General features: G+C 41.6%; 1 protein-coding gene across 1 annotated transcript in view; it reads right to left on the bottom strand.

Moving 5' to 3' along the window:
* PLCL1 (phospholipase C like 1 (inactive)) overlaps positions 1-25,273 on the bottom strand; it is a 346,699-nt gene extending 321,426 nt beyond the window's left edge. The window contains exon 1 of the mRNA XM_075070037.1: positions 24,930-25,273. Within this exon, the coding sequence (XP_074926138.1) occupies positions 24,930-25,193 (264 nt within the window). The 5' untranslated portion in view covers positions 25,194-25,273. The remainder of the gene's footprint in view (positions 1-24,929) is intronic.
* Positions 25,274-27,599: the final 2,326 nt, after the last annotated feature.

Consider the following 27,599-nt stretch of genomic DNA (forward strand, 5'->3'; position numbering starts at 1 on the left):
ATGGTTAAGGGCGAGGGGGTCTCTGGAGGGGGCAGTCAGGAAGCAGGGGGGATTGGATGGGGCATGGGAGTCCTGGGGTCTGTAACGGGGTGGCGGGGTAGATAGGGGTCAGGGCAGTCAGGGGACAGGGAGCAAGGGAGGGTCCTGGGAGGGTCAGTTACAGTGGGGGGGGCTCCGCGAGGGGTGGTCATGGACAAGGAGTGGGTGGTTGCGTATGAATGGGAGTTCTGGAGCGGGGGGCCTGTTCAAGAGCAAGTGGTGTGCGAGAGGGTTGCGAAGCAGGGGGGTTGGTGGGTCGGGAGTTCTGGGTCTGTCAGGGCAGGACCGGTTGGATAGGCATGGGAGTCCGGTGGGTCTGTCGGGGACCGAGCGAGCGTATGGATAAGGGAATTGGCAGTCAGGAGGACGATAGGAGAATAGGGTCTGTAGGGGAGGTCAAGGAAAGGAGACAGAAGGCTTAGATAGGTGGTGGGGCCTGGGGGCAGTCAGAGAACAAGAGCAGGATGGGTTGGAGGCTCTGAGGGGGGCAGTCAGGGGCTGGGAAGTAGGAGGGAGTGGATGGGGCAGGGCGGGGCTGGGGCAGGACTCCCTGGGTGCACACCCTAATGGAATGTGCTGCGCATGCGTATGGGCAGAAGCTTGGTCCTGCCGGCTCCCCTGCCTCTTCTCATAGTGTGCTAGGTTCCTGCCCCTCTGTCCCTCTCTCCCTGCCAGCCAATTAGCTGATAGCCCTTGCGAGAGATGGAGGCGGGAAGGAGCAGAGTCAGCGTGTTTGCTGCTGCCGGTGGAGGCAGAGAAGAAGCGGAGGCAGGGCCTTTAGGAAGGTGGGGGTGGAATAGGGGCATATCCCCTCCAGCCCCCTGCACTAACCCCCCCCACACACACACTCAGCTCTGCACAGTCCCCAGGCCCGTGCCCTGTACCCCTCCTCATACACACCCAGCCCTCTGCTTGACTTTTTCACCCCCCCACGACCCCAGCCCTGACTCTGGCACCCCCACATATACCCCGCTCTGACCTGCCACCTGCACCCCCCTCACATGCCCCCTCAATCCTGACTCTTGCAACCCCCGCATCCCCACCCTGAGCACCAAAAGGGAGCTCCTGCATACACACACCCCACATTCCCACCTGCACCCCTCGCACCAAATGGGAGCTGCCCAGGTAAGTGCCCCACACTCAAACCTCCTGCTCCAACCCTGAGCCCCCTCCCACATTCTAGCTCCTGGCCAGACCCTTCACCCCCAGTCCTGTGCTCAGTGCACTCCCACCCTCAGCTCAGTGCAGAGAGAGGAAGAGAATGGGCCAGAACCAGGGAGAAGGTAGGTACCCACTGTATGTGGGCAGGGCCGGGACCCCAGACCGGCAGCAGGCTGAGAGGGTCTGGCAGCTGGGATCCCAGCTGGCAGGAACCAGCAGATGGAACCACTGAGCGGCAGTGGGCTGGGCCGCTCAGCCCACTGCTGGTCTAGGGTCCTGACCGCCTGCCCCGCACAGCCCACTGCTGGTCTAGGGTCCCGGCCGCAGGCACCGCTCAGCCCGCTGCCAGCCGAGGTGAACAGAACCCCAGACCAGCAGCGGCCTGAGCGGGCCGGCAATGTAAGATCAACTTTTTAATTTAAATTTTAAATGAAGCTTCTTAAACCTTTTGAAAACCTTGTTTATTTTACAATACAACACTAGTTTAGTTATATAATATATAACCTTACAGAGAGAGACCTTCTAAAAATATTAAAATGTATTACAGGCACGCAAAACCTTAAATTAAAGTGAATAAATGAAGACTCGGCACACCGCTTCTGAAAGGTTGCAGACTCCAGCTCTAAGCAGTATGATGTCTCCCCCCCCCCCCACACACACACACCATCTTGTACATGTTGGTTCAAACAAAACAACTCTATCCACCATATTACCCTTTTGCTCCCGTCTTTAGGATGGGCCAGCCTGTTCCTTGTTATCTGTGTGGAATGTGCAAGTATCAGAGTGTTCTGGTACCATCCTACCATATGTTTATATCTCTAATGTGTATTTTTGCAACATCAGCCCTTTCCTTGCCAGCTTCTGTGAGCAGGACCTGCCTCTGGCTCACAGTTTAACTTTGCTTTATGTTAGCAAAGTCTTGACCATTACATTAGTTCAGGACTTAGGCCTCATACCAGGCCTCTGATATAAGGGTTTATGATTCAGGACCTCATCTTACTACAGGAGACTAGTTTTTAAACTCTCGGCACCAGTGTCCAACAGTCCCCAGCACATTGATCAGGACTGTCAAAACGCAGGAGTGTTAAGAAATCCAGGATATTTCAGGCCACATTGGGACTGATAGCAGGTCTGAGTCAATATACTGCTGTACCAAGTCCTGATTTGGGGAAATTAACTTCAAGGCTATAGATACTAAAATAGGTTAAAAGTGACATTATGTGCTTGTCAAAGGCCCAGGAAGTCAGGAAACAAAACCAAAATCAAAGACACATTTGATTTGATTCTCTGGAGTGAATGCTTCTGAGAAGCCAGGAAATGAAGATTCTAGCAGGAGATTTGTGAGATTCCCTTTATGACACAGCTGCATAATCCCACTGCACAATAATAATAATTCCGGAATGGGGGGAGGAAAAGAGTCCAAAAACCAGAAGAACAAACATTCCAATGGAGCTGCCTGAATCATGGGATGGAATCATTTTGGCTCTGCGAAAGAAAAGGACATTTCTAGTACTTGACTTTATTGAAGCTGTACAAAACAATGAAGCTCAAGAATCATTCCACTGAAAATGAAGGAATCGGCTGAGAATATTTAAAATCCCAAATTTTCATACACACTCCACTGAGATATAGCTGCAGTTACTGACTACTGATCTGAAACAGTATCCAATCCTTCCCTTTCTTGTATTAATCAAGATAGAGCGAAAAAAATCCTCTTACAAAACAAAAAGTATCACTCAGACACACAGCAAGCTAAATTTTGAAAACATTTGTTGCTATTGCAGTAGGTAACAATGATTATGTGTCACACTTACAATTATTAATGTAAATGCCCCAGTAACTTCACTGAATGGAAACCCAGACATGAGTTAGCAGACAAGATTTTCATGCCATGTTGTAAAATATAGACTATACACAGAATGTAGCTGCAAATATTGAGCAAGACAGGGTAGGGGAGACAACAAAGACTTAGAAGTCCAGGACAGAATCTCACCCAAAGAGAGAGACACAGAATCTGACATCCTGGATGCCAGGCTGGGAACAAACAAAGAAACAAAAACACACCACTAGAATGTAAGCATATGATTATTCTGATTAAATTTGTTGGTACAAGAGCCTTCACCTCTGAAGATTCTGATATCTCTCCGTCTTGCAGATGTCCTTTTCTCTCAGCTGAAAAGCTCCCTGCTTCCTTGCCTGCACCTGTGAGTTTGTCACTCCCTCTATTTTTTTTTTAATTTGAGCTTTGCAACTATGCCATATTTTGGAAGACAGCTTGTACAAAAAACACTAAAGCTATTCTGTATTGCATAGTGGCCCTTTAAATTCTTCAGTTAGGATTTTCAAAAGCACACAGTCTTGGTCTAACTTTTTCCCCTATTTTACCATTGACTTCAAAGGGAACAGTCAGGCCAATACAGAGCACGTCTAAAAATTCCATTCTTTGTCTCTTTTGAAAAATATGTACATCAGAGTGTCATAAAAATGCTGTAGGAACTTTGAGTCTGGGATTTCTTAAACCTTAAAACTGCAGTAACAATTTGTTTTCATTCAATTTTTAAATGTGATACAGTGGCTAAAGCAATAATACAAGAGTAAGTCATTTAAACAGCTACTCCTCCATGATACTAATGATACAACTATCCAATGGATTAAAAGCTGCAGAGTGGAGTTTATGAATACAAATTAAGATCATTAGGAAAAAGATGATCAAAGCCCCTTATTTTAAAAACTCTGCATTAGATTTGATGCACTGCAATTCAGAAATTATTATATTAAGAAATTATTTGGAAACAAGTCTGAGGTTACACAATGTCCCTTTTACCAGTCAAGAAATGACGAAGCAGAGAAGTTCAGGGGCACAAGCCTTCACGCTTCAGTCAGCCATTTCCATTTATTATTACTGGCCAACCTTGAGAGGATTTATAACTCAGTTTGATTGCACGTCTCTGTTTGATTGGATGCAAGGTTCAAAAGTTATCATGTTACATACAGGCAATTTCCAGAATTTCAGGGACTATTGTAGGCATCAAAAGTCAAAACTATTGATTTTGGGGACAAATCAGTACATTGAAAAAGGGAAAATGGGGGATAGATGGAGCCATTGTCATCTGTTGATGGCACCCATAATACCTTGTATCATAACAATACCTCTGCACATCCCTCCAGTTGGGGGAAAGAAAGCACCAGCTGTCCATCCCTCCCTTCTAACCTGGGAGAAAGAAATGTACTTTGGGGTGTGAGGAAGGGAGACATACAACGCAGAGCATTTGGTATGGTGTAGAAAATGGGAAACCCTGGTGTGAGGAGAAGGGAAAAATGTGGGGGGGCTCAGAACCCCTGGCACAGAGAGAAGACTGGAGGGCCCCTGTTATGGGGGACAGAGAAAGGAACAGAATCCTTGGCTATGATAACTGACACTAGCTTAGGATCTACCCTATGACCCATACCTCAGACATGTAGTAAAACAACCTAGGGCAAAATCCAAATGAGAGTTTTGCCATTTGCTTCGATGGAGCCAGGATTTTGAGGCATAAGTCAGTATGCATTTACAATGCATTTAAGACATTTTATTTCCCTTTGCAAAATAATTAAGATCCTCACAATTAACTACTGACCCTTGTAATTTCAGGAAAAACTGAATGTTCTATTTTTATGTCAAGATAAGACTATTAAAACAGACAAGAGGAGTAGTATTGTAAAACAACGTAAAAGCAGCTATTTAAAGAACTACTACCATAGTCTGGCAAAGGTTAGAAGTATTTAATCAAAGCCCCATTAAGTCATCATGCAAGTTCTCTCCCTTTATACCTGATCATTGGGATATCTGGTGCACAGAAAGAAGGTTTCAAGCCTGCACATCCAACTTAGTCAGACATTGTGGCAGATTCATTCAGTGATGTTACCATCCTGGGTTTGTGATGTTACTACTGGGTGGTGTCTTCACTGAATGCACAAGGCAGGAGGAGAGGATGAGGCTTTGATTGACATGCACATACTTTGGGGTTAAATTATTCCCTGCTATAGCAAAGTCCTGGGAGGAGAAAAATCGCTCAGCAAAGTCCCAAGTTTAAGCTTGGTTTCACCAAGAGAAATGGTGTCATGACCCTCTAAATTCACAGATGCCCCACGATCCACAGAGAAATCCATACAGCTCAGGGTTTTCTACCAAGCCCTCTGCTCTATCACCTTGGTCCTCTTTTCGTCAAGATAACCCATACACCCCGAGTATGGGGTACTGCATATCCACCACAGGCCTCTGCCTTACTCACTACTATTCCCATGCAAATACTACAAGAGTTAATAGTGACAGCATTATGTCCAGCAGAAGTTTTACAGGGCTGAAGGGAGATGCTGCTGCCTAGACCAGCTGTCCACCAGCTCCGCCCTCCCCTCTGGCCAAACAGCTCCCTCCCGTCACCCCAGCCTGTGAAGTCACAGGCAGGCTGGTAACAAACAGGACCTTGCTTGCACAACCTATATGTGGGAACAATGCCACAGGCTCCTCTCCACCACCGCCTTGAATGCTTGCTAGCCATTTTTTCCTTCCCTCCACATCTCACAGCAGAAGGTATGCTGTAGCCCTAGGTAAGGAAGGCACCCAGACAGAAATATAAACAACAAAGTTATCTTTGAGCGACATATAAATCCCTCATCCTATCTAGTCATATAATTAAGCAGTAAGGCATGGGAGGAAGTAGGTTTCCAGGGGAGAGAGCTGCAAACCTCTGGTGCATTATACAGCACATATCGGACTAAGATACAGAACGTAATACAGAGAAATCAGCAGAGGAAAACATCAATCACTATTATCATAAAACACACTATGAAGCTTATCTTTAAAGTTAAACAACTACTTGAGAACGACAGTAACTGTCCACTAATGCAGTGCCTGGATTATTTTATTGCTATTGATCACTAAATCATTGCTTAATTTAAAAAAAAAAATGGGGGGGGAATCCTTCAGCATTCACTATTTATTCCTGGCGTATCTGACATCATTACCAGACAGTTTAAAAGCCCTATAATGTACCCAGCCATCTAAAGTCATTTCACAAGGATATTTAACACATTTAACAGACTCAAGACAGCAGAAATATTGATGAAATGGTCTGCTCTGGCCTTCTCCTAAAAGAGCTTGCAGAGGATACTTGCAGTTAAGGCAAAATCTTGAACAATATTTAAAAACTGTATCTTTCCCACATAAAAAAAAATTTATTATCTCACCCATCTTGTCCCCTAAATAAAAACAGACTATTGTCTATGCCCCCCTGCAACCATAAATCTAGCTTTGGGCAACTCAAATTCTGAATGATACCATGATGAGTTCCCTAAACAAGGCGTTAAAGTCTTTAGTTAGCAGCCAACATACTGTGGCAAAACACCAAAGGCAGCAGAGTTAAAATACACTTGAGAGGAGGAGGAAAATCACCACATCTGCAGCAGTTGTTATCTAAGTAAAATCTGGTCCATAGACTAATTAAGCAAAGAGGCAAGGATTCCTAACTATAAGAATAGTCAGCAGTATAAAGACCCGTGAGCTGTATAGCACATGGAAATCTATTCTCCAGCTTTATCCTCTTTTATATCATCCCTCCTCCAGATTCACATTCATCCATTAAATTACTCTACTGAAGCATAATAATCACACAGAGGTATGCAAAATTAATCCCAAGCCACAATTCACAGCCTCGGCTAACACAGCTTATAATGGGGGAGGGCAAGGGGGACAATCCTCTGTAAATGAAGTGCACTGCAAATTACCCCCACAAGAATGTTTTAAGATGTATAATTGCAAAACACTGCATTAATTCAATGGCGCAGCTGAGTTTTACAAAACACACAAAATCAGAAAGTTTAAAGTTGAGGTTCTCACAAATACTGTCTGCACTGGTACATGTGATATTTTCTATGGACCACATCCAGTCCACATTGCTGATTGATTCCCTCTCTCATGGAAGACTGGCAACTGCAGGTATACAACACCTCTCATGATGTGGCATTTGTTTAAGACAACTGGAGTTTTGCGAAAAGACCTGAAGGATTCTGAATAACTTTTCTGCCTTAATATAGTATGGGTCAAATCCTACTCTGATGCAACAAGCGAACAATGTGAAGATAAACAGAGAGGCTGGCCAGTGAGTTCTCTCTGCAATTAGACGTACTGGCATAAGACAAGATTCTGCACTGCGGGTTACCACACCAGTGTAGAGTGTACTTTTTTGCTCCTTTGAGCAGGAGTGAAGTGCATGCTGTCCTGTTGGTGGATAGGACTCATTGTCGACTGTCACACCTGCCGGGGGGTACATGCATGCCCCTTTTTCAACAGCCCAGGCTCCTGGGGATGTAGCATGGGCTTCTCTTGATTAGCTGGACACACATCCTGACATACTCTTTTTCAAAAAGAGATATTTCTCCATCGCTGCTTGTGCAGAGAGAAGGTGGCCTCTGCTCTGTCTTTCTTTCTTCTTCGTGCCCGTCTACACATAAATTGCTTTAGTTAACCTGGTGAAAACTCCTTTGTGGACACACTTATATTGGCTTAAAACTGTTTATGTCCATTTAGTTTGCTCCTGTCAACACAAACCAGGTTTAAAGTCAATTAAAGATTGTCCAAAACACAAAATTCTACACTGATTTAACAAAATCAGTTTAAAATCATACTTTTAATTAAACTATTGTGTTTAAACCAGGCCTTACACATAGGTACAGTAAAGAGGAGGAGTTAACCCTATAAAATACATGCAATGTTGCCAAGTTATTTTGCAGTGGAAGTCATAAGCTTGAATTTCCACCATAATTTTGCATTGCCGTAGTTTATTGTATTTCATTTCCTGGTGTTTTTTTGTTTTGTTTTTTTGCTATTTATTTATTCTTTAAATTAAAAAAAAAAAAAAAAGTTGTTCCACTTCGAAATAAACATTGAAAGAGTTACCAAATTTAGCTTCACTACCCTTCAATAAATGGAGTTACCGTACCCCAGATTTACAAAATCATACAGCAGAATTTGGCCCAGGAAGTCCATTAAATGCAAAATGTTATGTGAATTTCAACATATATGTATATATGTTCAAAAATCATAGCAATCATTTAAATAAATGGAACTGTGTTAGTTGCAACATGTGGCTATCCAGATACACTGTGCATATACTGTTATACTTGCCCTATACCTGGAGAACTGTACATTAGTGCTGTGGTTTGTGATATGCCATTTGTGTTAACCAGTATCACTACCAGCCTGAGAACAACACGGGTTACAGCTACAGACATTCTGCAGTCCATGTCACATACATGTTTACAGATTGCAGCATACCTGGGCTACGATGTAGGCCAGCAGTGCCACTGCACAACATAAATGGTATTTTACAGATGGGTCTTGTCTGTCACTTAAGTTACCACTTCGACAACACACTACAAAATGCTGCTGTGCAAGTTAGAAAAGCAATTTTTATTCTCGTTAGCTGTAACACATAATGGACCAAGCCAGTGAATAGAGCACTGATATCTCTCCTTCCATAATCTGGACACTTCTAAACAAGATGCCAAATGCATTTTCATTACAAGATGGGTCTGAGTTTATACAAGCTGAGAGGTGCTTATCTTTTGAGATGTGAGAATGTTGCTCGGAGGAAATAGGTGGTTCTCTCTTTACATAGTAAGAAATGTGGTAGCAGGAATAATTTCTCCTGTACGGCCAATTTCTTTTTGGAAACTAAGCAACGTCAGAGAAAGCATCTCAAGTCCTCGTAATGGATGTCCTCTCACAACATACTGCAGCTCCTTTTGCCAAGCAGCAGGAGTTTCCTGGCCCTTACACAGGTTTTTTCAAGTAAGGGCAATAATAGCCCCCGAACTGGTTCACATAATATATCCTAGGGACTGGATTTTAACACCCTTACTTGCACGAAGTAGTCCTTTACTCAACAAAACATTCTGACTGAAGTTAATAGGAATTCTTGCAGTCAGGTATTACTCAGCATAAGTAAGGATATCACAATACAGTCATAAGTTAGGATTTGACCCAGAGCCCAGTGAAGTCAATGGAAAGACTTAATTAACTTTAATAGGCTTTGGATCAGCCCTTTACTGGTTCATTGAGGCAAAGGTCAACCTGGCATATTATATTATATATGAGTCAACTGGACAAAAAATAGACCACACATTAGGTGTGCAAGTGTCTGTCTCCACCTCATTCATAACAATAGGGCTAAAGTAATGCAACAGTATTGCATAACAATGGAATTTTAAATTGCAGTTCTTGCATAGCCATAAGCACACAGTCAAATTATAAATAGTAAGGGTATTTGTTTTATAAACTGCTACAATTTATTAAATGGTTACCTTTTTCCTCAAATATGATTGCAACACATTTTTCCTCGAAGTTATTATTTCTTCTAAATTATTGCTGAAAACAATCCCAAAAAAAACATTATTTGTATCCAATGTTGCTTAGGTTTAAAATCAATACAAGCCAGTCAAACAAATCTTGCACAGCTCAAAACGGGTAATTTATAGCAAAATTAAAGACATTTTAAGCTTTTAGAAGCTGTCGTGGAAAACTTAAAGGCAAAATTAATGGGTTCAGTGATAATGTATTTGTACTACAAAATATTAACCAAATCCTGCACCCACTAACATCAATGAAAAGTTTGCCATTGTTCAATGGGTGCAGAATCTGACCCTTCAAGAGACTGCTGAAATGTTGCTTTAGGGAGCGACAGCCACTGTGAATTACAATGCTGTGGTATAGATTTCACATCCTGGCAGTAAACAGGACTTACATTTTCTAACAAAACATTTTAAAAGTACAATTTTTTTTAATAGCATTAAAAATGGCACTTTTTGCAGGATGCAAGTGTAAAAATTTCCAGCAGCAAATGAATATTTACAACAGTGACATAAGGATTCAGGTGTTTCATACAGCATAAGGTCCAAATCCTATAAACTTTTCATACACAAAACTCCCATTGTAATAAAAAAAGATTTCCATGCATCTTTCAGGATTGGGCCCAACTATCACAAAACAAATACTTTTCAGAAATATTTTTCATAAGTTTATTAAATTTCTCCAACCAACGCACATGTAATTTTGATAAAATGTAAAAAAATTACAGTATATTCAATAACCTAGAGGTGTGTCATACCCCCTTGCAATATAATTTTTATTAAACTATTAGTTAAATTAATTTAGTAAGGCTTCAATATAATTACATTTGGAGGGGGGGGAAGAGATCTTACACAATAATTCTTTTGTAGAGCTCTCTCTTGATAGCTCCAGCTACAAGAAATCAGCAATCATTTTAGGTGAACAAAATGTAATTTCTAATCAAGTATTTATGAAGAAGACTACTACAAAAATTAAATAAAAAGAACTATGAAAACCAAAGCACATGGTCCTCCCTGCACCCCCATCCAAGCTTTTTAAAACAGAATTCAGGGCAATAATTGAATCCATTTACATTTTGAAATAGGATTATCTGTATTCCATTTTACAAGTATGTTGGGGGGAAATTAATAGCCAATGTTAAATATAGTACAATGATTAAACTACATATTGATATATATAAAAAACAATTTAGGCTGGAAAACTGCAAGAGTCTAGCTTATTCTCTATGTCTCTCAGGCAGAGATTCTAATTTCTTGCTCTGTATTCAATAGCCTTGTGATATTATTCCACAGCAGTGGAACCCACCCAGAGGCCCAATGGCCACAGAAAGTTCCCAGTGGATGGATGGATGGCCTTGGAGCAAGTACAAAGCAAGGGGAATTCATCCAGTACTACTGCAGACCCTAGCACAGGGACAGAGGAGTGCGGGGTTGGAGGGATAAGCTAGGTCTGACCTCAGAGCAGGTTAGAGCTATTTACAGGCTCCCATAATTTACACCCACCCTTCCCCACACTGCCAAAGCCTCTGTGAGCCTTGCAATAGTAGGGAACCACTAGGTTACAGGCCTGCTGCCCCAGGCATGCTTCCTTCCACTCTCCTCTAACCCACCCCACCCTCAACATACTTCCGAGCACCCCCATACGAGCGGGAATACAGACTTGGCTCTGCACCTGGTAAGGGGGCTACAATGCAAAGAGAATTCACTAAGAGGGGGTTGTAGTCACTTTGTGCCATGCGCAAATTCCCCTGAGAGTTCAATTCCAGCTCTGCATAAACTCATCACTGGGGTTGGAGCAGGCCACAAGTGCAGCCAGTAAACCAGATTATATGGATTCAGTGGCCTCAGACACCAGCATACTGCTTGCAGCCTTTGCTATAGGGCAGTAGCTGAAATAGCAGCTAAGGAGAAGCTGTGGAGTTCCCACAAGTACTACTATGGTATAGGGGCTGAATATTTCATTAGACAAAATGCCTCTCTGCAAAATAAAAAAAACAATGAACACCTGTTATTGCACAGAGATGTGAATTCGATCTGAAAAACTCAGCCAGTCTAGGGCTCTCTCTATACCACATGAGGTTGGCTAGCCACATATCAATGACTGCACTAAGGAAGTATCCATGTTATTGCACTAATCTGTAATCTTTAAAAGTCATAAGCCATCTATGGGGCTAAATTAATATTAGAAACAGTTGTATTATGTAAGCAGATGCAGACTTTCCTACAGAGTACATAATCGGAACACCTTATTCTCTATTCACAAAGAAAAGTTGTCAGAAATACTTTGCACTGGATTCTCAGCATGATGTTTAAGCTGGCTGGCTATGTTTGACTGCTCTGAGCTCAGCAAGAGGTTCCATACTCTGCTCTCTCAGTAAAGAGTGTTTGCTGATTGAACAAGATACCTGGAGGATTAAGAATCAAGCCTTCATGATTTAAAAACCTTGGCTGACATTTAAAAAAAAAATTGTAATATAATGCCCCACAGTTCTTCAAAGGAGACATCCCTACTTTTTACATACACTTTATAACTAGGTTTCTCTATACCTGTTGTGCGTTGTAGCTTACACTAGACTAGAGTTAGTCTCTGCTGAATTTGGTCCAAGTGCCTTAATCAGAGGTTCACTGTTCACATTTAGGATGAATTTGGCCCTTTGACGTAACAGTAGGTCTTCCTTCAGAGAGTTCATTAACTTCAGTAGGATTACATGAAATATACATCAGCTCAGAATTGACACTATGGGTAAATGATGGGGGCAGGAAAGGAAGATGGCAGCACTCTGAAGATTATATATACAAAAATTGACCAGAGTGCTGGCTATACCCTTGCCTTAATGAACTCAGAATGGTCAATGTACACACAAAATTCTGCCCCAGAGGAAACAGAGGGGAATTCCCTGTGTCAGGAATTCTTCATCTATTGATCAATCTTCTGTCCACTGTGCCAATTTTGTCCATCTGAGCTACAAGAAATAGCATAAATTTCAGGCATACTTATGTTTGTGTGACAAGACCAGATTCCCAATGGCTAATCTAATGCATTATCCCATGATGGCTCATCACCACAAACACATACCAAAAACGTCTAATCATAGTAAGGCCAAATATTACAGAATTCTGTCAAATCATGCTTTTTCTCACCAAAACAGGCAAAAAAGAATTTTTGAAAAATAGTTACATCTGATGGCCACGTAGCAGATATATCAATACAAAGATAGGCATGCCAGAACAGGCAATGAATAACATGTCTCAGCCATTTTTTCTTCACTCGAAGGCCTGTTAATGCCACAAAATGCTGCAGCCCACCCTCTCATTTTGTGTAAACAATTTCCATTCTGTTGTGTTCTCTCACAATCTGGAAGTGTTAAATAAAACAAAGACATCTGTAACTTACAATCAAAAACAAGTTACCAATGTATTGGAATGACAATGAATTTTCCATACTTTAAAAAAATATATATAGGGATACTGGTAAATCACAAGTTTATAGATCCCAGACCTGTGCACCTTGGTGGAAATTGGGTCTACACACTAATAAATCCCTGAGTTAGCTGAAAGTTGTGTAAATGTAAACAGCTATCGAATCAAAAAGGAGCTATCCGATGACTGTTTGAGGCACTCACTTCAGATGGCTATGTATCTGATACATACAAACCTCCCATGCAGTCTGGGGAAAGGAGTCTTTGGTCCTGATTCTCCTTTGCCTTGCACCTTGGTAATCATTACACCTGTGCAGACAAAAATCAGGATGGAAGCATTTTCAATGATTACACAAGGTACAGGGCTATGACAAATCAGGCATCTAGAGACACTGGTCTAGGGCCCTTGGAGATGATAGTGAAGAGGCAGTGCATAGGCTGTGGCTGACTGACAGCCAGGAGCTGAGTCCAAAGGAGAAGCCAATTTGGAGCTGCCAGTCAGGTAAAGACACCAGGTCCAACAGGATGAAGAGCTCCCTGGATAGCTGGGGTGAAGGAAACAGACCTCTCAAAATATATTTTTTAAAAGATACTGTTTTCAGGGAGTGGGAATGTGACAGTTCAGGTGATAGTTCAAGGACCTTCTCCTTTTCTTCTGTAGCAACTCAACAGGGGTCATTACAGCCTTGGGGTGCAGTAATCCTGTTGGTTCTGGGTAGAGGAGAACATTGCTGGATGTGAACAGCTGTTTCCAGAGCATGGAATTCATCAGCTTTTCCCTTCTGTGGCTCCATACCACCTGCATGTGGAGCCACTCCAGGCCATGCAATCACCAGGCCCAATCTGCTGAGAATCAGCTGGCCCTCTATCGAGCAGGCTTAGGTGGGATTGGATGTCTTTACAGAGAAATAAGTGATATGTAACCATGAGTCAGGATTTGGCCCCAAGGACAATCTATTTCTTGGATCTTTTGTAATCTGATCAACTGCTAAACTCTTTTAGAATTAAATAATTAACGACTCTTAAAAATTTACACCAGCATGCAAACTGGTTTCAATAGAGCTACTCCTGATTAGTGTAACTCAGAGGAGGCTCAACCCACAGAGTACATATTTATAACCAGAACTGTTTAAAAGTCTCAGTACAGGTCACTTGCATCAAGTAGCTTCCAAACTTTGATCCACATTATCCAACACATAGGGGCCAAATTCACCCCCGGTCTAACAGCAATGATTTAAACAGTAGAGATAAATTTAGCCTATTTACCTATAATCATTTAAATAAGAACCTGTTAAGAGCTTTGAGAATCATAGAAATGACCCTTTTAACTTCATAAATTTACAAGCTAATAATGAACTAAGATCAAGTGGAATAACTGTGATAATCTCAGTACTTATGATTTAGGGGGGAAATTATGAGTTTAGTTCTATTAGCAGTAATTTTCAATTTCTGAAATTAAAAGAGGTCTAAAGAAACTAAATGATCTCTGCCCTAAAATGTACTTTTCCTGAAAAACAGTGAACTACATTATTACATATACAGAACTCAATGTTATTAATGCCACCAAGCTCTTACACATCACTTTTCCCAGTCTGTAGATCTCAAAGTCCTTTACAAAGGCAATAAGTATTATTATACCCATTTTACAACTGGAGAAACAACCAGAGAGAGAGAAGAGATTTGTGCAAGGTCACTCAGCAGGCCAGCAGCAGAACCACAAACTGAACCCAGGTCTCCTGAGTCCCAGTCCAATGCCTTATCCGCGCCTGGGTATACGGCCTCCCTAACAAAATATTTGCTAGACTGAAAGATTTAAAAACACGACTTTGATTCCAAATACCAATTCTTATAGTAGCAATAAATGGAGAGTAGAATATCTTTTTAAATATTTCTTACTTTAAAGAAGTTAGTGTTTTGCAGAAGTTATCGTAACCTCTTGACCCAGCTGGAGTAGTGCCTTAAACTGTATTTTTATTCCATGTCCAAAATTCCAGCAAGCTGGTCATATGGCAATGAACAGTGTGGTGCCAAAAAAAAGTGTATGCTAATAAACATGGATTTGAAACATTTATATCAATTATCTCTCTCTATTTCTTTGCAGAGATTAAGGCAGGGGTAGGCAACCTATGGCACACATGCCAAAGATGGCACGCGAGCTGATTTTCAGTGGCACTCACACTGCCCGAGTCCTGGCCACCGGTCCAAGGGGTTCTGCATTTTAAATGAAGCTTTTTAAATATTTTAAAAACCTTATTTACTTTAACATATAACTAAACTAAAACATTAAAATGTATTACTGACATACAAAACCTTAAATTAGAGTGAATAAATGTAGACTCAGCATGCCACTTCTGAAAGGTTGCTGACCCCTGCATTAAGGTGTTGCCAAAAATTAAGCCTACCAGGTGCATACAAGAAAATAAAAACATTATGCTAATCTGGTGTGCAAACTTGATTAGCAAGATGTTTCACCACAAAGGATGCATTACTGACTCCAACAGAGAACAAAAAAATGTCCATTAACTCAAATGAAATATTTCTATTGCAGATGGACTTAATCTCATCGGAGCAGCAAAATGTGTAAAACATTGCTATAGGAAATACTCTGTTGCGCTGCTCAAATGTAAACAATTACAGCTTTATTAACTGCTGCTTAACATATTTAGTAAGCAAAATAAAGTATGCCTATGCTGATGCCCTATCCCTCAGTGCCAATATACCAATCGAACATTATTATATAATGTACTATGCACCTATTGCAATGGCCTTTGGGCACCTTACATACATGAAAAAATTAACCAACCATTATTTACCACATTGATATTATTGACAGAAATAATAGCCATCTCTTACAAAGAAAAGCCATCAAATGGGAAAGCCTACACAGTTTCCACCCAAGATGAAACAAATGCTTGGTTAAAAAGATGAAAACCTGCAAATTCAGGTTCTGGAAGAACACCCGATGGACTGAGTTCCTTTGCTTGGATCACTACACAAAGGGCATCCTTTCTCCAGTTCTCAAGAGGTCAAATTTAGGGATGGTCAACGGGACAGCTTCAGCTAATCTCAGCTATCATGACATTGCATAGATAAGCATGTCAACGAACAATGCTATGACCCATTTCAGCACAAGAGCTACAGTGGAGACCATGAGCACACAGTTGCTAAACGTAACAATTTAACACTACAAATACTTAACCAACTAATGCAATAAAAAACAAATTTACTATAAACTCTTACACAAGTAGGGCACCATCCAGACAGCTCTTGAAAACCCTGATAGCTCACTGAAGTTAGTGGAAAAACTCCCATTGACTTTGGATCAGGCCCCACATTGTCTGAGATGCAACAGAGAAGAAGGAATTTAGGGTTCTCATTATAGTAGGAGTTCATTCAGGGAATTTATTACTTTAGTGCAGAACTGGTCTGAAACCAGATTTTCTATTCTGAGGGAAATTTCAACTTTTCGGGAGCGGAGGGGGATCATTCTGAATCTGAAATGTCAGCATTTTGTGGAGAACGAAAATTAAAAAAAAAAAAAAAAATTATTTGGGCCCATCAAAACATTTCATCTGGATAACATCAGAATGTTTTGATATGGTAAAAATGCTTCATTTTGACTTTATCATTTTGATTATACTTTTATATTATATTAAAACTATAAATAGTTAAAGTAATATTTTACTACAAGTCAAAATTAAATGAATCAAAACAAGGTTAACATGTTTCATTTTGTCTTTATCACAATGTCTCAACATCCCATTGAAAATTTCATCAAAACCAATACATAACAGGGACTTATTTTGATTTGAATTAAACTGCATTTTTTGACAGAAAACTGTACCATCTAAAACATTTTTATCAGCTCTGTATCAGTGTGAGCTTTGCCTCAGTAAGGGCTGCAGGATTTGGTCCTTAGCGTATGTGTTCTGATACGACCCCAGATTAGCCAAACACTGGACATAACTGATGAGATGTATCCAATACCTCTCTAAGCACATATATCATGCTCACTACCATAGGATTTGAGACCCAAATCTTCAAAGCTATTTCAGTGCATAACTTCCACTGAAATCAATAGGAGTTAGACACCTAAGAACCGTTGAGGATCTAGATATGAGTGTCTAAAAAACAAAACAAAAACCCACCATACAAGCACTATACAATTTGGCATGAGAATTCTCTCGAACCAAAATACTGCTCACTGAAAACAACGATATTACCACAAATATATAGAAAAGGCAGACTATCTACATAACCTTTGTTTTAGGAAAATATCGAAGTAACCATAATCTGGAATTACCAGGCAAGTCCCTGACTGAATCATATATAACAAACAGCACCTCCAGAGAAAGCCTACTGACTTTCAGGGGCATTACTTTCTGCATATACATCAGCAAGTCACCTGCCAAAAGCAAACCTTGAGCCAAGATGGGTCCTATAAAGAGATAAGAAGTCAAACACAAAACTAGTATAAGTAGGTGCTAAACCACTGTCTTCAATAATGTTGCACTGCAGCGCTTACACAAATTCTCAATTTGGCCTAGTTCACCAGCAACTCCAGCTCATCAATTCAGGTTGTTGGGACATATGGATTAACAGTGCAACATCACAGATACTGTGAACAAAGTATACAGATATTCACAGACAGACCTTAGCAACCCAAGGAGAATATGTGAAGTTCTTCTTCTTTTATTATAATGTTTAAAGAATTCTTGTTATTATTAAGCATCTAAAATAAAACAAATATATTAAATAGAGCACAAATGGCATGAGAGTCAGTCATGCACTAATTCTCCAGAGTCTAATAGAAAGAAACTCTATAAACAGCCTTACTTTTCAAAGGGAGTATTTTACTGACCATGCCGGAAGACTGCTTCTGTCTTTTCAGACTTTTTCCCCACCCCCTATTGTTAACTTTCTCACATTGGTCTGAACAATAAGCAAGTGATGGTACAATCACTATATGGCTATCAAAATTTACTTCAAACAAACTTTTTCATATTTAGACTTTTTGCAAAAATATAAATCTAAAACTTACTGTACACACAGCAAAATAAGTTACCAAATAATTCCAGTGACACAAACAATCATACGAAATGTAACTTTCCTTTTTAGTAAAAGTTTTTCCCTCAGATATCTTCATGTTGCAAAGAAAGATGTGCCAAATATCTCAGTTGCCTCATCATACTACTTACAGAGCACAAACTGAAAAGAATTTAGGTTTAATTTCTTTATCAGAGATTTATAAGAGCTAAAAATGTCCACTGGATAAATACAGCTTCCTGAAGTAAAATAGTCATAACCATATTAGCCAGCCACTTAAATAGTCTTCCTGGATTTGAAAATTGCCTGCAAACTACCGAAGGCAGAATAGGAAAAAGACTGGTCCGGCATATCATCTGTGCAAGGACGGTCAGACTGAGCCTTAAAGAAACATCTGTAACTATGAAATGGACCAAGGCAATGTTTGAAAATATTACATTGAAGTTAGGAGTGGTCTTTCAGTACTACAATGACTAAGGAACTCTGATAATATTGTCCCTTCCTCCCCTCTCCCCCAGTTTTATATGTAAAGTCCATTTTTATCAATATAACAAGGACCTATGTCTTAGATTAGGACATCATTGGACAAAGATGTTCTTCCGTTATGGGGAAGGGGAAGAAATATAGTCCCAAAAGTATACAGTTAATGTACGCAGAGCAAGGATATATGTTTGAGATGCCTCTGAGGAATGTCTTTGCAAAAAGTTGCATATTATTTCAGTAAAAGATATACGTGGGGATTACATAAGTGGACAGCCTTCCTATAAATTTATTAAACTATTTATACTTCCAATTTCCAGAAGGAAAATAATAATAATAATAATAATAATAATAGCTGACTTCAATGAGAGTTCTATGCTGAGAAACCTTACAGGCTAGAGCATTAAATACTAAGAAGGGACCTCTCCCTTTTTAAACTCTATCTTCTATCCTCCTTACTGAGGAAGGGAACAAAAATTGCAATTATACTTTCAACTGCAAACAATTAATTTTGATTTAGCCCCAGATAATTCAGCAGAAGGGATAAAAATTATTGAAAGCATCTGAGAGTAATTTAGCCAATGTGACCCTGGGCAAGTCCTTATGCCTCTGTGCCTCAATTCCCCTTCAGTAAAACAGGGATAGTAATAGTTCCTTTATATCATGCTGTGTTTTTTGTCTGTTTATACTGTAAGCTCTTCAGGACAGGGACTGTCTATTATAGGGTTGTACAACACCTAGCATAGGGGGAGCTAATCTCAGTGGAAGCCCCTAGGTGTTACTGGTTTTACAAATAACAACTAACTATGACTTTTAACCAGTTGTGAAATTAGTAAAAAGTATTTCTCTTGCTCTCCAAATAATGCTTCATTTGTCACCTGTGCACATACACTAAATCATAACATTACTGATTAGACAAACAACCTTTTGTTTTTACTTCTTTTGTTTAAAGCTTCTCAAGAGGTTAGAGTTGTAATGGAATTTGAAATATCATGCACACGAAAAAAAATCAATGACAGTTGTCTGCTTTGCAGGCTCTGGCCTTTAACGTATGACATAGTATTTCACACTGGTCTTTTGCCAAAGGTTACATAGAAGCAGTATAGAAACATAGATCCTTACTCCTTTTGCACATTGCCAGGGTAGGGGGGAATGAAGTGAGGGGAGGGCACCTGGAATTCCTCCTTGCTTCATTTCAGCTTTTTCTTTCCCTGTTGAAATTCAGGAAAGCAAACTCCCTGGCTATAGACCTTGTCACAGCATGATTATAATTCTTATTAAAGTTAATTGTGAAGTAGAGTGGCTGAATACAAATAAGCCTCTTAAAGCAATGCTTCTGAACCTGTTTACAAAGTTTAGACTCACATAAAATGCTCCCAAATAAGCTTTGATAATGATTTATGAGATCTATAGGTGAAATCCCCGATATAAAAGATTATTATTTTCTCTTTTCTTATTAAAAGGACAAAATGAGAACGGATTTAAATGAAAGGACTCCTGAAAAGGCAGGAGGTAGATGTTCAAAAGTACAAAGTCAATTATTTCTATTTCCTATTTATGCCTTTTTAAAATTCCCCCCCATTATCTATAGAGTTGTGAATAAGAGGTTAGCAAGTTAAAATTTGAATTAAAAGAAAAACTATTTTCCTCTTTCTCTCTAAATGAGAGAGAACATGTCCAAGGACAAATATTCAGACCTTATACACACTGGATATTATCCAAAAGGGTTCATATCTTACTTACAGAAGAAGTCAAATTTAATTTGCTACAGAGAATTTTTTTTTTTTAATTTAAGACTGTACTCAGTTCTTTAAAGCACATATCCTTGGGAGGTCAAACTCGGGTTGTCAGTTTTGGTTGGATGTATTCCTGGAGATATCACATGACATAATCTTTAAGTAAAGATTAATCTTTAATTCCTAGACATTCCAGGCCAATCCTGGAGGTTTGGCAACCCTAGGTCAAAACACTCCACTGATGCAAGCAACTCCACTAACTTGCGTGGAGATGCACCCTCTTACGCTACCTCTGAATTTGACACAGAGATCCAAAAGTAGCTACTAAAACTAATTTTAAAAGAGTGTACTTTGACTAAAGTAAAGCTGGATGACTTGAACGCTCCTAGTTCAGTTGGACTACTCATATGCTTAAAATTAAGCATGTGTTTAAATGCTTTGGTGGATTGGGGCCAAAGTGCTTAACCCATGAAGAATCAAGTCCAAAGAAAGTACTGAATTCTTTTACAATTTATTTTCCACCGCTGTACTAAGGCCTTGACCCCACACCACTGAAGTCAATGGGAACTTTCCCACTGAATTCAACAGGTGCAGGATAATGTCATTAAAAAATGCCTCCAACTCATTTCACATAGGCTACAAAACAGGCATCAGAGAATCAAGATTTTTGGTCACAATCACCTGTGCTGGGTTTAAACCCGTGACCAAGTACTGGATCCTATTACCAATCCCTTCAGCCATCCAGTCCAGTGGCCTCTACAGAACCACACAGACACTTTGCTGCAGCCTTAGAAACCTGCACAACAGTCATTCAATCGTTTTCTCAAATCCAGCTTGCTTTTCAGATGATAAGAAAGAATTTAAAGAAAGCAATGGAACAGCATTCTGATTCTGGATATGCACAAATATACCATTCATTCAAGCTTATTTAGATTTAATGACTTATGAACACAATAATAAAAGTAAGATTGTAAAAGTCTTTTTGCTACTTAATGTGCAATGTTTAAATGATTACTTTTCCTGCATATGAATATTCTTCATCTGAAAACTCTGTGATAGTAAATTAATTATTTTTAAAATGTTGATTCTATATAACAATATATATTCAATAGCTGGAGAGCTTTTCCTAAAACATTACAAAGTCTTGAAAGATGCAGCCAAAATTAAGTATTTAATTCTTACTCCTAAATAAATGAAAACCACTCCCAGAATCATACAATGGGACAATACCAAAGGAAAACTGGGTTTCAAACTGCTTTTCTATAAACACTAAACAAGGCAATCCTGTGGGAAAACAAACTTAATTCTTCACAACTAGTCCCAATAGCAAAATACGTCAAAACAGAGGATTACTGTAATATCAGTGTTTTGCAATTTTGCATGTCATCAACCTGAAGTGAAAGCTACATGAAATTAATCAGAATATATTCATGATTTACACCTTATGGAGCAGGGAAATTCAGATCGAAATTTTGAAGTTGCAAGCTCAGTGATGCTCTCTTTACTTTAGGTCAAGATCACGTATCTTGTGAAGCCTTTACACAAGCTTCAAGAGAAAAAGGAAAGTGTCCATTTTAGAGTGTTGGAGTACATACTCAAAGAACTATGACCCTAGTCCATCAAAGCATTTAAGCATGTGTGTAATTTTAAGCACCTGAACAGTCCCATTGAATTCAGTTGATTCTATAAGCATTAGCTAAAAGCAAAGTTACACACATGCTTAAGTGCTTTGCTGGATTCGGACCAATTTGATGCAGATTAGTAGTTTAGACGGAAATATTTCAAAGGAGCCTAAGGGAGTTAGGCATTAAACTCCCTTACACTGCCACTGGAAATCACAACCTTAAAATCCAACTCTGAATGCTTCGTTTATGAAAAAGAATGAACACATGAAGTACCTAGAGTTAAGCATGAATGTTTGTTACTGCTCTGCCTTGGGCTAGATTTTGTCCAGTTTTTGTTCAAGTATGCAAGAATGAAGGGTGCCAGAATCTTCCCCCTGCACAGAGGTCAAACCTAGTTGAAGTCTTTTTTTCTCACCTAAGTGCAAGGTCTACTTCTGACTCCTGTCTCCTCGAGTCCTAACCAGGCCAAAAGAACCACGGAGATATATGAATATCATTAACACATATCTATTAAACAGCCATTAGTGTGCATCTTCAACTCTCTCATCTGAACTCTGCCCACAAATTCATCTCTCCAGGATTCACTGTGTAACTTAAATATTTACAATGAGGGACCTCTTAGTTCAGTATATAAAAAACAGCAACTCTCTTTCCTTGAGATCTTTCTTAAAAGCTAAACTGAATATATAAATGGAACCTGCAAGACTTCCCTACGAGATTACAACAAACAGATAGTCAAGGATTTTAGGGTCAAAATTGAACCTGTTAATTTAACTGTAACAACGAGGATGTGAAGCAGACAGTATTGCTTAGCAATCTGGAATGCAATCAGCTTTTAAACATAATTTAATTTATTTGTGTCACTGCATATTTTTCTAAGCAAGAATGAGAGAACTATCAAGGTTGAACCTATTTATTCTGCCTTCAAGTTCTTCACAAATGCTACATAAAAATAAAGATAAGTTGCAAAACAAAACACTTTATTGCTATTTCAACACTTGCCCTATTGTGAAGTTAGCAAATATTTCAAACAAGATATTTACATTGTTGTTTGATGGTAACTGTTGTAGGTCACATAAAGTGACCAGAATTCCCCATATTCCATTATTTTCATTCCTGCATTAACAACAGCTTTTTAACAGCACTACTGGTTTATGGCCCAATCCTGCCACCCACAATCTGGTTTCAATGGGAACACATACTTTTGGCTTCATTGGAACCGCTCACCTGAATAAGGACAGCATCAAGTCCGTACACTGGAAATAGTATCTTGAAGACGTCCACTTTCATGTGAGCATTAACAAAATTAGTATAAACCAATTTAATCATCTTATGTGTGCGCCTACAGCACACTCTATAAAATCTTTCTTTTATCTGATAAAACGATTGCATCTCTGTTGTTTCTAACCAACTGTTTTTCTGATACTTGTGCAACAACAGCTGAGGTCTTTTCTTTTTTCCAAGTTCACATCCTGAAAACAGTCTTCTTTTTGAAATTCACAAACCACAAAACAACAAGCTACTGCAAGGTATTTGTTGCCCAGATATACCACCCAGAGTTCTTCAACACAGCAGATGCCTTTGTAGTCTGCACCCTTAGCATTTAGAAGTTTTGGAAAATAAACGTGTGTGTATTTACACTACATATAACATGATCTGTTCCATTTCACACAAGTACTGAAGATACTAGTTTGGAGAACACACGAAAAACAATGTGTGTGTATATAACTGGCCACTGTATGTACCTGCTTAGAAACAGAGTGTGACTATACAGTGTATTATCTGTGCCCAAAGCTGTTATATGTGAATGGTTTGTGCTGTACCTGCCTTCCCTCATTCCTAGATCTGCTAAAGGGATGGGAGAAGCTGTTGCTGCTGGAAATGTAGAGGGGGGATGGCTGCTATATCTCCTTCCCAGCCAGCCCAGCAGCTACCCTGCCCCATCCCCCATTTTTCTTCCCCACTCCCTAAATTCTTGCCTATTCAGCCACTCAGCTCAACAGCAACACATCAGCAGCTGACAGTGACAGAGGGGAGCATCAATTGAGATTTGCTGTACAAACTAAGAGCTTCAATCAGTTCCTGGTCATTTCTCTGTGGCTTCTCTTCCAGATGGATAAAATTTCGGGTTGGGGAAAAAGTCAGTGTTGTCCTCTGCAGGCTAAAAGTTGGAGGAATAGGTCCCCTCCCCAGTACTCCTCCCCTCATAATTCTATTTATGCTCATTTTAATAAAGGTGCAATGTTGCTTCCCCTATTTGTTTTTGCATCAATACATTTTTCATGCTCACCTGAAATCCATCCATTCCTGGATTGCTCCTAATTCTTCAGCATAATTTACCCTAACAGTTAAAAATACCTTCAAGAAATGAGAAATTGAAAGTCTGCTATGGCTTCTCAAGCCTTTTCACAGCATAGACCACATTGTAATGCAGAGAGTGCCTTAGGGGCCATCTCTTTCCATTTTGTATTGTGTGGGCCACCTCCCATCCCAGGCACAATCATCTCTAACCATTCACACACCTGTGGCATTTACAACAGCGACAATATGGAAGAGTCATATTAGAAAAGTTTTTAAGCTTCTTTTACTGCTGGGGGGCGCGGGGTGGAGAGAGAATGAGAAGAGCCAATGTTATGTGACCAGCCAGCGCTCCACAGACCAGCACCAAGTGATCTGCAAACCATCCGCAGCACTCACACCACACATTGAGAACCACTGGGAAAGGGAGCAATGGAAAGCTGAGAGCTGGGCTAACATATCCCCCAAACTATCAGCTAGGGTGGGGGCTGACTGGCTGAAGCAAGTGGGAGACTTTCTCTGCTCGCCGTCAACAACTGCTCCCAACAAGGCACCCCCCTCTCCAAGAAGGCAGATTTGCTTGTGAAGAGAAACCTCCCCGGTGCCTGGAGGTGACTGTGCACGCCCCGCTCGGATTCAGGGCAGCTTCCTAACACAGGGGGCACGCGCCAAGGGGACCACGCGCGACCCGGACACACGCGTCCCCGCCCCGCCCAAGGCGCAGGGGGTGCCCGCCTGACCTTGATAATACTGCTCCTGCGAGGGGTCGCCTTGGCAGCTTCCAAGAGGCTGGCTTCGGGATCCGCTGCTGCCCCCGCCGAGGTGCCCAGGCTGCCGGGAAAGCGCTCGCCGGCTCCTGCCATAGCCAGTCCGCTGCGGCGCTCCCGTCTCCTGCCTGGAGCCACCGCAGGGATTTCCAGGGATACCGGCTCTAGGCACAGCTCGGCTTCCTCCCCGCCCTTGTGAGGCGCCTCGGGCAAGGCAGGACCCGCGCGTTCTGCCATCGCCCTCCCGAATGGGCTCGACTCCCCTCAGGCCACGGGCAGACACGCGGGGAGACACGAGGGTGGGGCGCGCGGATCTCCAGCCTCTCCTCCTAGTGCGCGGCGGCGGCGGCAACTTTCTCAGGGGGAGTCATCGTTAGCCCGGCTCCTTCTGCAGCAGGAGGTGGCTATACAGCCCTGCCAAGGCAAGAGTCTCCCTTGTAGCAGGAGGGGGCTTTCCAGCAGCGGGGAAAGGGCGGGCGCACGCCCCGCTTGTGCCAGGCAGAACACAAGGGACAGGATCACGGGGCGAGCGTGCAAGGCAAAAGCAGAGCGCTCGGGGTAAGCTGCAGCCCGCCCGCCCCAGAGCAGGAAGTGCCGCGGCTCTACTCCTCTGTTGTGACAGAGCCAGGCGTGTTTTGACAGGCCAGGCTGACAGACAGGGAGCCGGCCCACTTAGCACGGGAGCAGCTTTTCCGATGGGGCAGGGGGCGCCCAATAGTAATCGCCGGGGGGTGTGGCCATGAGGCAGAATGGAATCGGGGCTCTGCTGGGAGTCCCAGCTAATGGGTACATACAACTATAGCTACACACACTCACACCCACACACGTAGATCACGCTCTCACACACGAAGCTTTGAAGTGTGATCAGGGGCGGTTAAAGAGATGAGTGAAGAACGAGGGGAGAGACGTCTAGTCGCCCCTGCAAGCCAGATATCCAGTCCGCACAGCCTTGCTTTCAAAGCAAAGCGTGTATTTGTGCTGTAGCAGGCACGGCCGGAGAGTAAGTACGCAGGAGATAGGCATGGTTTAGGTAAGTTCTGGAGTGTGACTACGTCAAGTTAGAGAGAGACTAGAGGAGAGGCTGGACAAGTTTATGCCCCTGCAAACCGTATAAGCGCATCCGTTCTTTCAAAGCGGCACTTTACTTGTATTAGATTTGTGGACATAAAAGCGTGAATGGTTAAAGATCAACTAGAGGGACGTTTCTAGGATGCTTTGAAATTTGACCATGTCACGCTAAACATACGCTGGGGGGCGGGAGGGGGGAAGAAGAGGTTCAAAATCTTCACCGTGCAGGGGATGATCAGGGCGGGTAAAAGGTATGAAACAAGCTCTGTCGCTGAACTGGATTAAAAGTGAGACCGTTCGAAAACTATCACTAAATAAACCAACGTGTACGAAACAGGAGGCAGATGCCGCTAGACGGATATTCGGCCAGGCTCATGGGGTACCCCAGGGGCAGGTTGACGAGTGGAAGGGGAGGCCTGACTCAACAGTATTCAGATTGTCAATGTAAGTGACCGCGTAGAGCTGCTGCCCTTTGTATGGGGAGAGGCAAATAATGGGACTGTCCTCTATCCTCCCCTTCTCTTTTAAAAAGAACAAGGAGGCCAGTGGTATTTTAAAGACTAAGATTTATTTGGGCAGAAGCTTTCTTGAGATGCAGAAGTGAGGATTTTTACCCACGAAAGCTTATGCCCAAATAAATCTGTCAGTCTTTAAGGTGCCACCGGACTCCTTGTTGTTTTTGTGGATAGAGACTAACAGGGCTACCCCCTGATACTTCACTCTCTTTTGGGATGTGCGTGCTGCCTAGCCTGTTTTCAAATATATTTGCCCGTCACCGATTTATGCAACAAAGCACCCGCCGTAATCCAATCCATGCTGCCCAGACCATTCACAAGGGCGACTGGGGAGTGGATGCAGGGAGTGCGCTCCTGATGCGAATCTAATTCATTTCTGCTTTCTCCCTACGGAATAAATGCTTTGACCGGGCCCTGTTTCGCCCCCGAGAGCGGAGCCTACGGCTCCCAGCGAAGCCGGGGGACTTTTCACCTTACTCCAGTGGGAGAAGTTTCGGGCTGCGGGAGCCTGGGACTCCGCCTTGACCTTCTCGGCTACGTTTGTAAAGAATCTCTGATCAGCGGAGAGATCTAGGAGGCGCTGCAGAAAGCTCCGCGCCGGAGCATTACAACGTGGGGGAAGGAGAGTAGCTTAGTCCGGCCTAGGTCCGGCCAGCCAAGCTGTGATGCGTTTCAGTAACAACAGCGCCCTCTAGCGCCCCTCCGCGAGACGTTCCGACAGCAGCGAGGTTCTTGTATTAACCAGTCACTTACTTGCCCCCAAGTAAAAGCCAAATGCTGCAGCCCTACTCCACGCAACGTCGAACCGAGTAAAGCGGGGCAGGAGCTGGTCCAGGTGCACTCTCTGAACTGTAATAAAAAATAGAGAATAATTCACAGCGGACATTGAGTGCCTCTGGTTTACAGTGCTTCTAGATCCTGGGAAATTTCCCAATATTTGGGAATTTAAGTAAAATGTTTTGAATGAAAATTCCCAGTTTCCCAAGTTGAAATATTTTACTCACAAATTCCCAGGTTTTGGGAAATTTCCAAGGATATAGAAGTTCTGTAAAAAAAAAAA

This window comes from Chelonoidis abingdonii, chromosome 10, assembly GCF_003597395.2.
Source record: "Chelonoidis abingdonii isolate Lonesome George chromosome 10, CheloAbing_2.0, whole genome shotgun sequence".
Taxonomy (NCBI): domain Eukaryota; kingdom Metazoa; phylum Chordata; order Testudines; family Testudinidae; genus Chelonoidis; species Chelonoidis abingdonii.